Source organism: Acartia tonsa, chromosome 8 (assembly GCF_053477335.1).
Source record: "Acartia tonsa isolate MP-2025a chromosome 8, ASM5347733v1, whole genome shotgun sequence".
Lineage (NCBI taxonomy): Eukaryota > Metazoa > Arthropoda > Copepoda > Calanoida > Acartiidae > Acartia > Acartia tonsa.
In genome coordinates, this window is record NC_137267.1 from 14,377,206 (window position 1) to 14,394,496 (window position 17,291).

General features: G+C 31.5%; 2 protein-coding genes across 3 annotated transcripts in view; both read left to right on the forward strand.

Moving 5' to 3' along the window:
• Nucleotides 1–17,291, forward strand: part of wkd (TBC1 domain family member whacked) — a 111,654-nt gene that overhangs the window by 26,450 nt on the left and 67,913 nt on the right. The gene's annotated exons all lie outside the window — the stretch shown is intronic.
• On the forward strand, nucleotides 10,640–14,585 carry LOC145326073 (uncharacterized). 2 transcript variants are annotated; one of them, XM_080169170.1, is made up of 8 exons: nucleotides 10,640–10,757; nucleotides 10,832–12,260; nucleotides 12,714–12,840; nucleotides 12,943–13,024; nucleotides 13,118–13,217; nucleotides 13,297–13,380; nucleotides 13,833–13,951; nucleotides 14,417–14,585. In XM_080169170.1, the coding sequence occupies exons 1-8, from the start codon at nucleotides 10,747–10,749 to the stop codon at nucleotides 14,496–14,498; spliced, it is 2,034 nt and encodes a 677-aa protein (XP_080025296.1). In that variant the 5' UTR covers nucleotides 10,640–10,746; the 3' UTR covers nucleotides 14,499–14,585. The 2 variants fall into 2 exon arrangements, with proteins under 2 accessions (XP_080025296.1, XP_080025295.1); XM_080169169.1 differs by having other exon boundaries at nucleotides 10,832–12,840.

Consider the following 17,291-nt stretch of genomic DNA (forward strand, 5'->3'; position numbering starts at 1 on the left):
GTCAACAACCAAGTACAATTCATCCAAGTGTAGTACAACACAATAAATAGCGATTTCGCTAACTACTGAACCGATATGGTTCTCCTTTACAGTTAAGCTTCTTAAAGGCCCTGAGATGGTTTTTTGCTGTTTATCTTTTTTTTATAAATAAGTCTGGGCATGGTTTTAGGTTATTTTTCGGTTCCACGACAAACGTAAGAGTCCCAAACGTCAGAGTGGAAAAACATCAGAGTGGACAAACGCAAGAGTCCCAAACGTCAGAGTGGGACAAACGTCAGAGTGGGACAAACGTCAGAGTGGACAAACGCAGGATTTTTGGGACAAACGTCAGAGTGGACATTTTATAAGTAAAACGTATGAGTCTCGATTTTATAATCATTACCATATAAAAAAAAACATTTATATTTTTACTTTTTTTCATATTTATTTAACAACTGTGTTAGAACAAAAATTTTACACCCTTTCAAATATATCACATATATATTATAAAGTTTAAATATTGGCATACCCAAATTTTTAACAAACATAATTTTTGTGCAGTGGAATATTACTCATTAATAACGTCATGGTTGTAGTATCCCACAATTGTTTGCATAAATATGCATAAACATAACAATGACTCTGGACAAGCACAATATTTTCTTTATAATTAGGTTAGGTTAGGTTATAGGCTAGGGGGCCGAGCGCCCGCGGCTAGGCAGGCTAGGGGGCCGAGCGCTGCGGCTAGGTAGGCCAGGGTGCTGAGTGCTGCAGCCAGAGTCATTTTCTTTATGATTAGGTTAGGTTAGGTTATAGGCTAGGGGGCCGAGCGCCCGCGGCTAGGCAGGCTAGGGGGCCGAGCGCTGCGGCTAGGTAGGCCAGGGTGCTGAGTGCTGCAGCCAGAGTCATTTTCTTTATGATTAGGTTAGGTTAGCATAGACTCTGATGTTTTACTTAAGCAATGTCCACTCTGACGTTTGTCCACTCCGACGTTTGTCCCACTCTGACGTTTGTCCACTCTGACGTTTGGGACTCTTGCGTTTGGGACTCTTGCGTTTGTCCACTCTGACGTTTGGGACTCTTACGTTTGGGGTAGGACCTATTTTTCTATTCTTCCATATCCCTTCCAATAGAGATCCTCCTAAATGCTAGGGATGCCGCTAGTTAAATAAAAATTAAAGAGTAGTTAAATAGCTATTTTAGATAATAGGGAAACAATTAAGAAGACTTTCGGACCATTGAATATATCCTAATTATACTTCAGCAACGCTTTAAAAAAAAATTAAACCACTGGCGTTCGAAATGGGTGAAGTGGCGTGTCGACGCCCCTTTAAAATTGAAATTGGGAAGGCCTGTCTTCCCTTTTTTGGCCCTAATAGTTTCACGCACCCTTGGTAAATTGATGTGCACGCCACTGATTAAAACAATCTATTATAAACAGGTGTATTATTTGTATTATTTATCAATACTTGGTTCAATCAACTAAAATAAAGGGAAAGCAAACCAAATAATATTAAAAATTATTGATTTATAATAATTCACACAAATGTTGAGTTTTTAATTGTAGGGACTGAGAGTTACAGGGATTTAACGGGATAAGACAATGCCAGATAAATTGAAGTACATTACCATTAATGGAACACAAAATAACCCATTCTGTAGTTTAATAATAATGGTTAAAACGTTTAGGCTCTTAACTTAATAAACAAACTAATCAAAAATTTAAACCTACATAGTTGTTGAGCCAATGAATAAGAAAACATTATTTTAAAACTTTTGGATTTAGTGTAATAAATAATCCTAATTGTGCCCTGGAGAATTTAATTCTTTAGTTTTACTTGCGCCAAAACGTATGTATTATGATGTTTAGCAGCGAAGCTACTCCATATTTGTTAGTGCCTGTCTGTCTGTCTATAATGCTAGCCTAAACAGATTTTTATTAGAATGGCTGATCTAAACAATACGCAAAGATAATGTTGACATTATAACAAGGATGGCAACAAAATTCAACAAATGAAAAACAGTCCGTAAAACTAATATTAAAATGAAAAAAAACTTAATGTTATTCTGAAGTCTCATATAATTTCTAAGTATAGCTGTTGAAGAACTTAAATTCAGTGGGGCAAATCCTATAAAGTTTCCTAAGATAGCCTTACCCTTACATAGAGAATAATGGAATATGTCAGGAAACCCTAGATCCTACGTTTGCTTTAGAAATGTTATAGGATTTATCTAAGTTAGGGCAATTACACATTTGATTATACAGATACCATGCTTATATCATAGTGTCTAATCAAATCAAGATTATTATAAATATGATTATACGAACTGTAGAAAAGCTTTGATTTTATTATTATATTATACTAACGCATTTACAATACAAGTATATTGAATTTTACTTGTGATTAAACATGAAAAAAATTATAATCCTTATTTTTATTGAAACGTTATAATTATTATATATTTAGATACAAATATCAAACTTAAATCTGGGATTAAATAAGATTTAGGATTTAACAGATAATATTTGACAGCTTGTTAAGTAATCTGTTCTATTTTATTCTGTATCAATAATTTTATTGTTATTAGAACGGGTCTTTCTGTGAATTGGAATTATAGATGGAAACGTTTAGACATTGATAGTTTGTAAATCAAGGTTTAATCGATGTTGAAATTCAATAAAAATTTTCAGTTTAAATTGCAGACGACTGTCCCCTCCCTCCAAAATTATCAAGCATAATATGCAATAGATAGATGGACGAAAGATGGAATTTTTAAATTTGTGACGTTTTATAGAGTTTAAAATATTAATAAAATTCTAATATAATATTCATTACTTTTTGCTATTTAAAAATTTACAAAAAAAAACATAAATAATATATAACAAGGATAGTTCCATTTATAATTAATTTTGCTTTCAAAGAAACAAAATGTTTATTACTCCTTATTTTATTATCTTTGGGGATGAATATCAATTTATCGTCCATAATTCATAGTTTTGGATAATAAATAGATTTGTAAATTACTCCTGCTGTTTTAGTACATTTAACTGGAGGAAGTAAATAAGTTTTGAATAGTTATTTATCACATCGTATATAGACAGCTTTTCGCGAATATTTAAATTATAAGATTAAAACTAGTTTTGTTAATTTTATAATATTTTTTTTTTTGTAGAAAATTATCTAATTCGATGCTACACATAGCTTTTCAGTGTGGCTGAGGACCGACTCTAATCCAGCAGATATGAATCGCTTTCGAAGCCAAATTTGGGAAAAATACTCCATTATCCATTGAAAAACTGAAAATTCGAAAGCTTAAACCTAATTATAGAGAACCTACTATACTTTTGAAAGCTTAGGTTATGATTCTAGCCAACCATAAAATTAATTATTTATATATGAAATGGAATATTGACCCGAGTTAAATAGAACATACGTATACGAATTCGAAACAGCCAAATAATATAATAATAATAGCCTAAAATTTTTGAGGGGGTGAAATCCAAATTTATGTTAAACCAATGACTGTGAAACAAAGCGCAAAGCACCGAAAAAAATGTTTTCAGGGGTTTTAAAGTTTTTTTTAGGGAGGGGTGTAAACATCTATATTTTTTGACATATCCTTAAGGTTCACCCCCCACCTCATAAAAATTTCTAAGTAAGGCAATCTAGCTAATACCACTAAGACCAAAATAAGATTAGATTTCTATTCACAATTTCATAAAGATTTGTCATTATGAAAAGTTACAAATTTCCTCTTCATTGTAATAATGTCTTATATAAATGTAAACAAAACCAAATAATAAACTTTTTTACATTAAACAATTCCATTAAACTTTAATTTACATCATAAAATTCTAATTCCAGCGTGATTTTAAATATTTTCCATTCAAATATTTTTTTTAAAAATTCCATAAAGGCCTTTTTTCATGAATATCGTAATTTTATTCCCAGGGGAATAATTTTAATTTAGAACTTTGTATATCCATCAAATTGCTCCACATTAAATCACAGGGATCTAAAAGGATAAGACAATGGCCCATAAATTTATGTACATCCCCAATGATGATGCACAAAATTACCCCTTCTGTAGATTATAATTAGTGGTTGAAACGTTTGGATACTCAACTTAATGAACCAACCAATCAAAATTAGAGTCTACAAATTTTAAAACGCCATAACAAAACTTTGGGGACTAGTGTAATAAACAGCCCAGTGTCCCCTCCCTACCTATGTAAATCATATTGGTATAATGATACAGTTTTATCTATAAGTTGCGAAGGATAACAGCATTTTGATGAAAATAATTAAGATTTTTAATTAAAGTTTATTAATCGTTAGAAATTGATTACGTTTAATAGTAAACAAGCTGTTTAAAATAATGATAAAACAATTAGGCCGTTCATAAAGACCTGGATTACTGCACTTCTAACAATATCGTGTTAGCATTACAAAAGGATAGGCGTAAACAATTACGTGAAGAGCAATTTTGCTACTATAAAACTAAAAATAATTATAAAGGCGTATATTGTAGATTTAAATTCAAATGTTTTATTTAGTTCAAAAGTACCTATAGCCTATAATGAGGATATGTTTTATTTGATCCAAAAGTTCTCCAAAATAGCTACACTGTGTTTTTCATAGCAGCGTTTAAAGCGTTGAATGGAAATCGTGGGATGGTTTTAAGCTAAGTAAAAAGGATGGTTTTAAATTCAAATTTGTATGGGTAAATAACTTACTTTTCTATATACAAAATAATGTATTTATAACTAATAGAATAAATTAACTAGCACATATTGAAAGTAACTAGAACCACTTTTTACAAAAGACCAAAATAAACTAATAAGACCGTATTATTATTGTTATATGTATACATACATGATACACACTTCAACTTTCTAATTGTTTCACTTTACAATAACATTTTAATAACATAAAACTCCTCTTAAATTACCTTATTAAAATTAAGTGATAATCTTTAAAGCATTATAACCCCTCCCCTTGCGGGGGAGAGGTTATAACTTTAAGATAAAGTTCTCTTAATAAGATGTCTATGTTCTAACTGTGTTGATATATATAATACCTGTTACAATACAGAGTTGCTATGGCTACCCAGTGCAAATCTACTCCGTCGCCATTGCCATGGTCACCGTAATAAACCTCTTTAACAATGTTGTCATGACATTTTTCAAATATACATCCATATATTTACATTTTTCTGTGTTGATATGCAGTTTATTATATGTAACTAATAGCAACGATGCGCTCTTTACTTTATAGCTGGGTGGTGTCCTCTAGTTTAATATTGAGGCTGGTAGGGTAGGGTAGATGTAATGGTATTATTATGATATGTTCAGTCAAGTCGGCATACTTTTTTTATAAACCTTCCTTCAAAACGGATAAAAAAAATTATTAGCAAAATTACTTATTGATGAAATATAAAATAGTATTAAAGAGACAATTATAAAACGACTAAAAAAGCAGTTAAGAAAGGGCGTGAATAATTAAACTTGATACTCAATAATTGGGTAAATATTCACAAAAAAACTGAGATTTTGTAGTGGGGAGGAGGGGGGGGGGGGTATTTTTATAACCAAAATTAGCTTTTCGATTACTATTTAGATAGTTTTATAATTATCATCATATTATAATTTTATTTCATATACCTTAGTTCATACAAAATATTCGCTATTTTGTATGAACTAACAAGGGAAAGCAATTGGTTGAGCGAGGGGGAGAGTGGTGATAGGGCTTAGCATCGATTTAATACTTTTGATAAAAAATACCTGCTTACCATTCAAATAAACCAAATTCCTTTCTATCTATCTATCTATATATATGCGTTTATCAATCTATTTATCTTACTTTGCCTTTTTCTCTATCTTTAGATACGTCTATAAATTTTTTTTCAGAATATTTTTTTCAAAATTATAAATATATTTATTTAACCAACTACCTGTGTGTATTATCCTATTATATAAAGTAGTAAACGTTTTTTGTCTGTCCCAAACGATCTCGTTAATCGCTGAACCGATATTGTTCTCCTTTACAGTGAAGCTTCTTATAGGTCCTTGGAAGGTTTTTAACTATTTTTTGGGAGGGTTCTACAACCCTCTCCCCCAAAAAATATTTTTTTAACACTTTTGAAACTCAAATTTAAAATGGGATAAGGTCAACTTTTCCCCCTCCTACCAGTGCCCCTAGAGGCTTCTATGGCGTAGCCGCTAGTACATATATAAATCCCCATGCTCTAATATCATTATTGGGCCTTTAAAGGCCTCCCCCCTGACACACCCCACTCCCCCATCGGACTACTTTTGAATTTTTATATACTTTCGAAAATAGCATGGACGCTTTTATACCTTAAAATTTTTGGGACACTTAGCGATAAGACAATAGACGATAAATTTGAGTTCACCAACAATAAAGATAAATAAAACTACCCCTTCTGTAGATTGAAATTATTGGTTGAAAAAATTAGACATGCTTATAGCTAAAACCATCTAATCAAGATTTTACGTATTCAAAGTTTACTCGAATAAAATTCTAATCTTTATAAGATTAGCTTCTCTATTATAATGGTCTATCCGTACATATTTGTCCATTAAACAAATGAGAAAGTGTAAGAAATTTGAATAAAGCTTTGTTATTGGTACGCTTCCCATGTCAATTGTCTTTTTACTATGTTTTATCCATTGCTTTAAATTTTAATATCTTTTTTTGTTTTTTCAGAAAACATATTTATGTTAGGACCATCCTCTTGTATTGAAACTACCTGGAAATCTACTATTTAGCTTTCTCATAAATCCTATAATATAAGTAATAAGGCTTTTTTTATCTGAAGCTAAAGATCTCGGAAATTGCTGGTCGAGATTGGTTGTACTTTTCAAGAAAACTTTATTAATATCTTAGGGGGGTTTTAGGCTATTTTCTGACCTCCATCGCCCTCCCCTAGAAACTAGTATATTCAAATAAAAAGGGAGAGGCCATTGAATAGGGTTGAATGAAGCTACATTCCTTTATTCACCCCACTCCTTAGCAGTTGCAAAATGCAGAATTAAATGTTTTTTCCTCACTAGGAAAAGAATAGCTTATCGTACGTTGGCTCAACACCGTAAATTTAAATTTAATATTTTATAGTTAATTATCGCATCGCATTATAGACAGCTTTCTGCAGATATATTAAATGAAAAATTATAAGATTAAAACTGCTAGTAACTTTAAAGCTTGTAATTTAAAATTCTTGAAAAATTGTCTGTACTAGGATGCTATACATGATTTTTCAGTAAGTCTAGGAACCGGTTTTAATCCAGCGGATATTAACCTTTATGTCCCTTTGGAGCGCCTCTTTCCTCTCTCCCTCTATGTTGTTTTCACTCTCCCCTATTTCTTACTTTCCTTCTTTTTGTTCTTTTTTTACCTTCTTTCCTTCTTTTTTTTCATTCATTAATCTTTCTATAAACTTTCTTTCTTTCTTTGGATATTTTATTTCTAACTTTCGTTTCTTTTTTCTTTACTTATTTATTATCCTTTCCCTTTCTTTTTTTCCATCTCTTTAGTATGCACTATCTGTTAAGTATCACTATTACTCAATATCCTATTATATAAAGTATTAAGCGTTTTTTGTTTGTCCCGAAGGATCTCGCTAACAGCTGAACCGATATTGTTCTCCTTTACAGTGAAGATTCTGATAGGTCCTGGGAAGGTTTCAAACTATTTTTGTTGAGGGTGTTTTAAACCCCCTACCCCCAAAAATATTTGTTTACTCTTTTGAAACTCAAATTTAAATTGGGATGAGGTCGACTTTTCCCCCTCCTATCTTAAGTGCCCCTAGAGGCTTCCAGGGGGGGCGTATCCGCTAGTTATTCTCATATAGAGCTACGCTACATATGAACAAAATATTTCAGGAAAAAAATAAAAGAATTAGATAATAATGTTGTATGCATAACTATTTTTTTATTCCAAGCAATTAACTATTCAAGTTAACACAAGAATAATTTTGTCTAATAGTAGTAAAGCTCTTTACCTACCTTTTAAAAAAGTAACAGGATGTCTTCTGGTCTGGATGTCTGTAACTTTGGATAGCTTATATAAAAGTAACAAAGTACGAATACGATGTTTATCTGTCTGTATTTGTGTGTAACAAAGGATTTCAACAATAGCTGGACTCATAAGGTTCTCCTTTGCAGGGGAGCTTCTTATAGGTTCAGAGGAGATTTGTAACTACACATTTTCTAAACACCCTACACCGCCTCCTTACCTAAGGTGAACATAAAGGTTTCTTGGTGAGTGGTAACGAGTTATTCATTGAAAATTACAAAACAAGATGCCTGTATGTAATTGTATGTTCAACAGGATCTCGTATACGTCTGGACAAATTTTCATAGATAGTTTTTGGAAGGTTAACCCTTCATTCTATTCGGATGCCTATAAGCCCAAATAAAAAAAAAACTAAGGTTTTTTTATAATTAAACTTGAATTAACATATGTATGTAGTATTATTCAAAATAAATGAGAGTCATTTAAAAAAAAAAAAAAATATGGAAAATAAAATTTAGTTGATAAAATATGCTTTTTTTGCTTTTGAGTGTTAGGTAAGTTATACAATTCATTATTTAACTCGTGTTAATGAGATTACACGAATTCATACCGACTAAAACTCTAAAGCAATTTTGCTATCATAAAATTCTTTGTTTCTTTACTAGTATAATTTTCTTTGAAAAAAAATTGATTTATTAGCTATATTTTATTGTTGTAGTAAAAGTTTTTTGCTAAATTTTTATACCTATATTATTCATGTTTTGATTTTGGAACTGATTTATGAAGTTTTTATTTTGGTAAGTAAAATTAAATAAAAGGGTGTTAAAAAAAACCGATCGCTTCACTCTTTTCAATATAAACCATACAGTTTTGGTCAAAACTAACAAAAAATGACCCAAATCATGTCCAAGCAATGACAATTAAAAACATTATTGATTTTGATTTCTACTTACCTCTCCTGAGCACTACAGCTCGAGTCCTAGCCCTTGTGGAGAATTTTCCTTACATGGAGATTAAAAATCAACAAATCGTCTTAAATACTAGAAATTTTGTAGATAGACCCCTTAATGTTCAGAGTTTTTGATGGGGCATGTAAAAACCTTTCTATAGACACCTTGACCAGGTTTATAACTCAATCCTAGCCAATTTGCCATAAAAAAGACATACCCATCAAACATTGAGACATGACGGGTCTCTCTAGTTCTTTTTGATGCCAAAATGTCTAAGATTGGGTTAGAAATCTGGTTAAGGCGTCCATAGAAAGGTCTTTATAGGCCCCATCAAAAATTCTGAACATTATGGGGTCTATATACAGGATTTCAAGTACTTTAGACAGTTTATTCTTTTATAAAAAAAGACAAAACTGTAAAAATTTGTAATAAAATATGCACTCCAAGGAAAAATTCCCCACAAGGGCTAGGAAGCGAGCTGTAGTGCTCAGGAGAGATGAGTAGAAATCCAAATTTAATAGTGTTTTCTCATTGTCATTGCTTTGACATGAATTGGGTAATATTTTGTTGGTTTTTGATAAAAATTGTAGGGTTTATATTGAAAAGATTGAAGCGATCGGTTTTTTTAACACCATTTATATAAAAATCAATAAATCATTTATAAATGATAACAACCATAGGAAGTTGATTTTTATTTGTATTTCTTTCCTCTAATATTATTTATCTCATCCCATTATAAACAGCTTCCCGCGGTTATCAAAATAAATGAAAATATAAGAATAACACTTGATCTGTTAGCTATGCGTCTCGGGGATAACAAAACTGGTATTAATTTTATGGGCTTTATTCCAATATTTGTGGAAAATTATCTTTTATACGATACCGTACATAAGTTTTCAGTATGGCTGAGAACCGTTTCTAATCCAGCGTATATTGATTGGTTTTAAAGCCATAATTGAAAAAAAAAATATTGTGTTAATGTTCGTTTATCCTACCGTTCAGATCTTCGCTTTAATGGATGTCGTCGTCCTTGTTTCTGTTGCTAGGTAAAGTTATCATATTCCAAGGGGAAGGATCTTAAGTACGAGGCAACATGAATAAAACCAGGGATCTAAAGGGATAAGACAATGGCCGCCTAATGTTAATACACAAAATTACACCTTCTGTAGATTACAATTAGTGATTAAAACGTATAGACACTCAATTAGATAAACCAACCATTTAAAAGTCCCCAAAGTTAATAAGCCAACGAATAAGAAAATCTTATTATAAAACTTTGAGGACTTGTGTTATACACAGCCCATTGTCCTCTCTCTGGAATAAAACACAGGTGTAAAGCAATTTTACTAAAATAACTGAACAAAAGAAAAATTAGTCTTTAAAATTGATCCAGCTTAAACGGTAAGACTTTTTAAAAATTTAGCGTAATAAAGTTTCTTTGTTTAAAAATATTGTTTTAAACTGAACGAAAGAATTAAAATATAAACTTAAAATTCAAAGTGAATAAATTTAGAAAGGTTTTTTCAGTATAGCTTCGAAACTGATTAATATTCTCTAGATTAGAACAGGTTTTTAACTATACTGGAAAATTATGTATAGCATTATATTACTTTCAATTTTCCAGGAATATTAAAATAAAAATCTTAAAATTAATACCAGCTATGCTAGACTTCGGCCCCTCAGGGCTAACATGATTGGTTTTAATCTAATAATTTTTATTTTAATGTCTGCGGAAAGCTGTCTATAATACGATGCAATAAATAACTATTGTCTCTGCAATGTCAACCAGGTTTGACTCAATATATTTATTACTAATCACTAGTTTGAAAAGCAAGTGAAATAAAATATTTGTGTAATTACCAGGATTGCAATGAAATGGAATCTGCTAGCTCTGCTGATTTTTGTCAGCTTTTTTACACCGGGTCAACAATCAGATTTATGTTCTTGGATCGAAGATGATCATGACTGGGGCAATGGAATGAAAGCAATATTAAATCTTCAGCTACATCAAGATTATGATAACTGGACTGTTACCTGGACTTTTGATCAAAACATCATTAGTCTAGAATCTTGGAAAGGAGATGTGAAAGTTAACAGTCTAAAAAATTTTACCATATCATCTAAATGTTACAATGAAAAGTTGTATGAATGTCAGTTACTAGGAATTCCGTGTGTCCTCAGATATGCAAACCCTATAGATTTATCTAAATGCACAATATACATCAATGGGGAGAAAACAGCTACATGTAATGAGACCCAAATAAATGCCCACAGAAATTTGCCTGCTACTGTATTAACAACTGCAGAACTGACTACTGAACCTATAACTGAACCTAACACAGTTATGCAGCAAGAAGTAGATTTAACAACAACTACTTCAATTATCACTACAACTACAACCCAAACTACAACCTCTACCATTTCTACAACTACTTCAACAACTACATTTTCCACATCTACTACTACCACTACAACTACAACAACCACAACTACTACAACCACCACAACTCCCACTACCACATCATCAACATCTACAACTAATACTAATACAACAATAACAACTTCTACTACAACTTCAACTACGACCACAACTATAACCTCAACTTCCACCACAACTACAACAACTTCTACTACAACCACAACTACTTCTACTTCTACAACTATAACCTCCACTACTACTTCCACCTCTACAACAACCACAACAACTTCTACCGCTACAACAACTTCCACTACTACATCAACCACTACAAAATCTACTACTTCTACTACAACTACAACTACTTCTACTACAACCACAACTACTACAACTCCAACAACTACAATAACCACAACAAATTCTACTACAACCTCAACTACTTCTACCTCTACAACAACCACAAGTACAAAAACTTCTACTACTACATCAACCACAACTACAACTACTACTTCTACAACCACAACTTCAACAACAACTACAACTACAACTACAACGACTTCTACAACCACAACTACTTCAACAATCACTACTACTTCAACCACATCTACAACTTCTACTACAACTTCTACAACCACAACTACTACAACTACTTCAACAACAACTACACCTACAACAACTTCTACTACCACAACTTCTACTACCACAACTACTACAACCACTACTACATCAACCACATCTACAACCACAACTACTATTACAACAACTTCTACAACCACAACAACTTCTACAACCACAACTACTTCAACAACAAGTACAACCACAACAACAACTTCAACCACAACCACAACTACAACCACAACTACAACTACAACTACAACCACAACTTCAACTACTTCTACAACCACAACTACTTCAACAATCACTACTACTTCAACCACATCTACAACTTCTACTACAACTTCTACAACCACAACTACTACAACTACTTCAACAACAACTACACCTACAACAACTTCTACTACCACAACTTCTACTACCACAACTACTACAACCACTACTACATCAACCACATCTACAACCACAACTACTATTACAACAACTTCTACAACCACAACAACTTCTACAACCACAACTACTTCTACAACAAGTACAACCACAACAACAACTTCAACCACAACCACAACTACAACCACAAGTACAACCACAACTACAACCACAACTTCAACCACAACTACAACCATAACTACAACCACAACTACAACTACAACCACAACTATAACCACAACTACAACAACAACTACAACTACAACATCAACAACAACTACAACGACATCAACAACTACTTCTACCACTACAGTAACAACAACAGTAGCTGCAGGACCTATGTGTGTAGAAGATACTGATTGTCAAGAAAATGCCTTTTGTTTCTTGGATGAGGTTCACAAAGTAAAAACCGGTAACATGATATTTGAAACAATACATTATGCAATTAAATCATTTATATATTATTATTTCAGTGATTTATCTCATTTATTACATAATTTTTTGTTAACTATAGGAGAGGACAAAGCTGACTGTATTTGTAAGCTTGGAATGTATCCAGAACTTGGTAGAAATCCATCAGATGATGTTTATCCCAAGTAAATTTAGCATAGAATTAAAAATATAATGTACTTTCACATCAAACTATTTTAAATGATGATTGTATATTAATTAAATCCAATTACTTGTAGAACTGGGTATTGTGTTGACTTGACCATAGAAGATGCTTGTAAATTTCCAGAATTGTGTATTGTAAATGAAGACAAATGGGGCATCTGTCCCTACTGTAGGGTAACTTTCATTATTGTCAATTATACTTAAACACAAACTCATTACTTTTGAAACAATTTAATAAATTGTATGTGTTTAGGCATTTAAATACCATGGTGATCATGGTGGTGAACTTTCTCTTGGAAAATATGTCCAAGGGAGTGGAAGCTGGGGTGACCCTCAGGTATACTATAATCCATACTTATAACTATAATACAATTTATCTCAAGAGATGCATTCTTAATTCAAGTTAAATTCTCTTTCAAAATAGTTAAATGAAACAAATCTGAACTTTCGAAAGATGCCAACTAAAAATCAAAATCAAAAGTCCATTGAGCTTGAATGACACTATATTATCAAGATTTTAATTGATTGATTTTTATGCTGAAAACCATTTTGTCTTAAAAACTGCTATCTGAATAAGCTTTCGAAATTATAGCAATCAATATTTGATTTTCAGAAACTAAATATTTAATATGCTTGTCTACATAGTGATTAAAACAAACAGAACTTGAAAATATAGAAAGTTGGTTGATTATAGACACTGAATTTAGTGACGGATTTGAAGAAAAAAGTCTTTGATGTCCGATGGGGTTAAAAAATTTCTGTTTGGCTAAAAATGTATTCTATTTGCAGATCTTTAGTGAAGGCGATAGTGTAAATTGTGGAAACTCAGCCAAAAGGTCCAGTGAAGCTGTATGGTATTGCTATTATTGGGCCTTTGGAGATAATCCTATTGTTCCTTTGGACACTTTGTAAGTATAAAACTTATGAATAACAGAGAGTAAGTATTACCTGTATGACTTGAAGCAATTTTAATCTGTTCAATGGGCTCATTATTGAGCTGGGTATAAAAAAGCTTGTAAATATTTTACCCTTAACATGAAAATTATGACCTTTAGGATTATATATGGAACCTGTAATTGACTTAACCACATATATTTCATAATGGTTTTGTGCTACTATAGGGCATTTTTCCTGTTGAGAAAAATTGAAATTAATAGAGCACTCTATCTTTTCACACCTAAAATGGATAGGAAAAAAACAGACCCCTGACCTTTAAAGGATTAAATATGATGGTCATAGCTCCAACTAAGGTTTGGAGCTACAATTTTCAAAGATACAACTAAGATAACAACAGTTGAGAGTAGCTTTAAATGAATTAGGAGGCTAATATAGATTAGCTGTTCAAATGAATGAAATTAATTTGATAATTTCAGGGATATGTTATGGATAGAGGCTCCTCTGTGTCACTACACTGCCTACTTGTATACCCCAATGGCATGCGGGTGGGCTGTTTAGAGATCCAAATTTATCTTCCTAATTGATTGCTTTTGTACTGTGTACTAATATTTAGGCATTGAAACTAAAATAAATTAGAAAATAAAATTGTTAGTTTCATATTACATTTTCTGCATCTGTTATTTTCGAAATATTGTTAAAACAAGGATGACAACATTCATAAAAGCGAAGCGCTTAAACGGTATGACAGACAAACATTTGTTGCAAAACTTCTTAAATACAGAATTCTGTTTAAGGACATACTGACATTTTTAGGAGTTGATTATAAAGATGCTTCGCTTGTAATATTGTACCTTATTGTAATAGGAATCAGTACTCCAAAAATAAATTGGATGATTGTATCACATAAAAAATTGTTGTTAAAAAAATTAAAAATCAACATTTTTAAAATGGACGTACGGACATTCTGGTAATGATTATAGAGTTTCTACGCTTTCTAAATCGTACCTAACTACTGCAGGAATCATCATGCAAAGTTTGGAATCGATAGAACAATTCTAACTTGCCTAAATTAACGAAAAAAGCTATCCGTTACGTAAGGACGGACGGGCGGACGGACCGACCTTAATTATAGAAAAGCTTCGCTTTTAAAAATGTAGTCCTTTTTTAAATTATTACCTTACACTCCAGTATTAGGTTCCTACTATTATCTAGTTAGCAAAAATGGTTTGGTCTTCTCTTTTGAAATAGGTGTTATACCCTAATAATACCAAAAATCAAAGTAGCATACATTTAAATCATAAAAGAAACTATTTGGTCAAGCTTTTTTTTTATCAAAATATAGATTTGTGCAAATCCCCTATGATTATTCACAAAATTACTTATTTTGTAATCATTAGTAAAAAAAATTTGGACATTAGTAGTTTGAGCCAACCAATCGATATTCAACATAAGTACCCAATGTTTGTATGCTATCAAATGAGAGAACTGCTGTATGAAACTTTAGATACCAGTGTGAATTATAGTCCAATATCCCTCCCTCCCTGGATAATCCTGTAGATTAAGCACATTGCAATTCTAGTTATATGCAATTTTGTATAAACCCCAAATAAAATTATATCTCAATAAGGGATTAAAATAAATCCTATTATATTGAGTGGCCATGAATATAAACAAACAATGTCAATTTAAGGATTATATTTAAACAGTGCAGTGTTTAGATAATTTAATTATACAGCTTTTTCCATGAATAAAGAACTGTTTAACTGAATTTTATTGGAAATGAAGCTTCCATCTAACCCACTTATGTCTGTTTATTCTCCAATAAAACCAGAGTTACTCTAATGCTGCTAAAGATAGATGTCTGATTTTGGTGATTATTATACTGGTTAATTTGCATTTATTCTGCATTTTACCTAATCCGTCGGCCCGTCTGTAATTCTTTTCCGAACTTAAATTTATCTTGTTATATATTGTTTTGCTACTCATGGATGTTATCTTCTTTGTTTCAAATCAAAATCTAGATTTATATAAACAGCATGTTACATTTATTTCTTCTCTAGTAAAATTTCATCAAAAATTGATATTAAAAGCTAGAGCCTTATTAAACAAAAGTAAGACGCATGGTTATTGGACCCAACATGTAAAATCCTCAGAATGAAAAACTCAAGGCATCAAACTTTTTAATTTATTCAAACAAAAAATTAAATTAATTAATTAAAAAAGATATAATAAAAAGTTTATAAAATTTTAGTATTAAGTAGAATTTAAATTTGTGAAAAGAGGTAGATCATCCACCCCCATTCCCTTTCCGCCATTTAAGCCATGAATTGGTTATATAGGTTGGTTGTCTGTTGGGCGTAGCCTACAACCTAACCAAATTAGGACAATATATTCAGTAATTCCAAGATGTGGAGTATAATTCAAGGTGCGAGGAGAAGACAGGAACCCAGAGCGATACCTCCCCCCTAAGAATGAAATGTTGGTAAAAGTCATCGTAGACTAGGAATATAGCCACGTTCCAGTAGTGTACACATTACAATTATCTTAAAAAGCTGAATGTGTAGTTAAAGAGAAAGGATTAATTTTTCTCCGGAAGAATGTAAGCGTAATGTCTTTCTCTTCAATTAGCTTAAGCAACAGAAAGGACATAGAAATATTTGCTAAAAAATATTTCATAAATTAAAAGGGAGGGATTTTAATGCAGAATAGTTCAATTAAAGCATATCCCTCATGATAATAATTAAACCATTGTTGGTTAAAGAATTTAGACAGTGCTTGTTTGAATCAACCAATCAAGATTAAATAAAAAAAAGTTTTACGCCAACTACTGGGAGAAAATATTTGGAAAAGTGTAATTAATTTACAGTCTTCTGTCCCCTCTCTCCTTGTATCCTATTATAGAAGCAGCAATTACAACAATCAGTCACACATACAAAGCTAAAGCTACAACAAAACTATCCTTTTTATGATGTAAAGTTAGATAAGTGCATTTTTTATTCAAGTTAATTCATTTAGAATATTTTTTTATAGACTTTTTCTCCATTGGAAATTTCTTCTTGAAAATAACTTTATGTTTTATTCAGCCTTTTTATGATCAATAAGCACATCTAACTTGCTGCTTAAGATGAGATTAATCTTTTAAATTAAATTTTGGTTTGTTTTTACATAGCACTGAACTGTTTTAAAGAAAAGAGGATTAAAATTGAAAAAATTTTCTTCATATATTCCAGGGATCTCAAGGGAAAAGATAATGGACACCAAATGAATGTACATCCCGATTATGATAAACAAAATTACATCCTTTTAGATTATTTGTGAAAAAGTTAGGACACAGCTAGTTTTTACAAACCA

Excerpts from the sequence above, each read along its gene's own strand:
- LOC145326073 (XM_080169169.1), top strand. Across the intron at positions 13,381-13,832 it reads GAAGCTGGGGTGACCCTCAG|ATCTTTAGTGAAGGCGATAG; the intron begins GTATACTATAAT and ends TTCTATTTGCAG. Across the intron at positions 13,952-14,416 it reads ATTGTTCCTTTGGACACTTT|GGATATGTTATGGATAGAGG; the intron begins GTAAGTATAAAA and ends TGATAATTTCAG.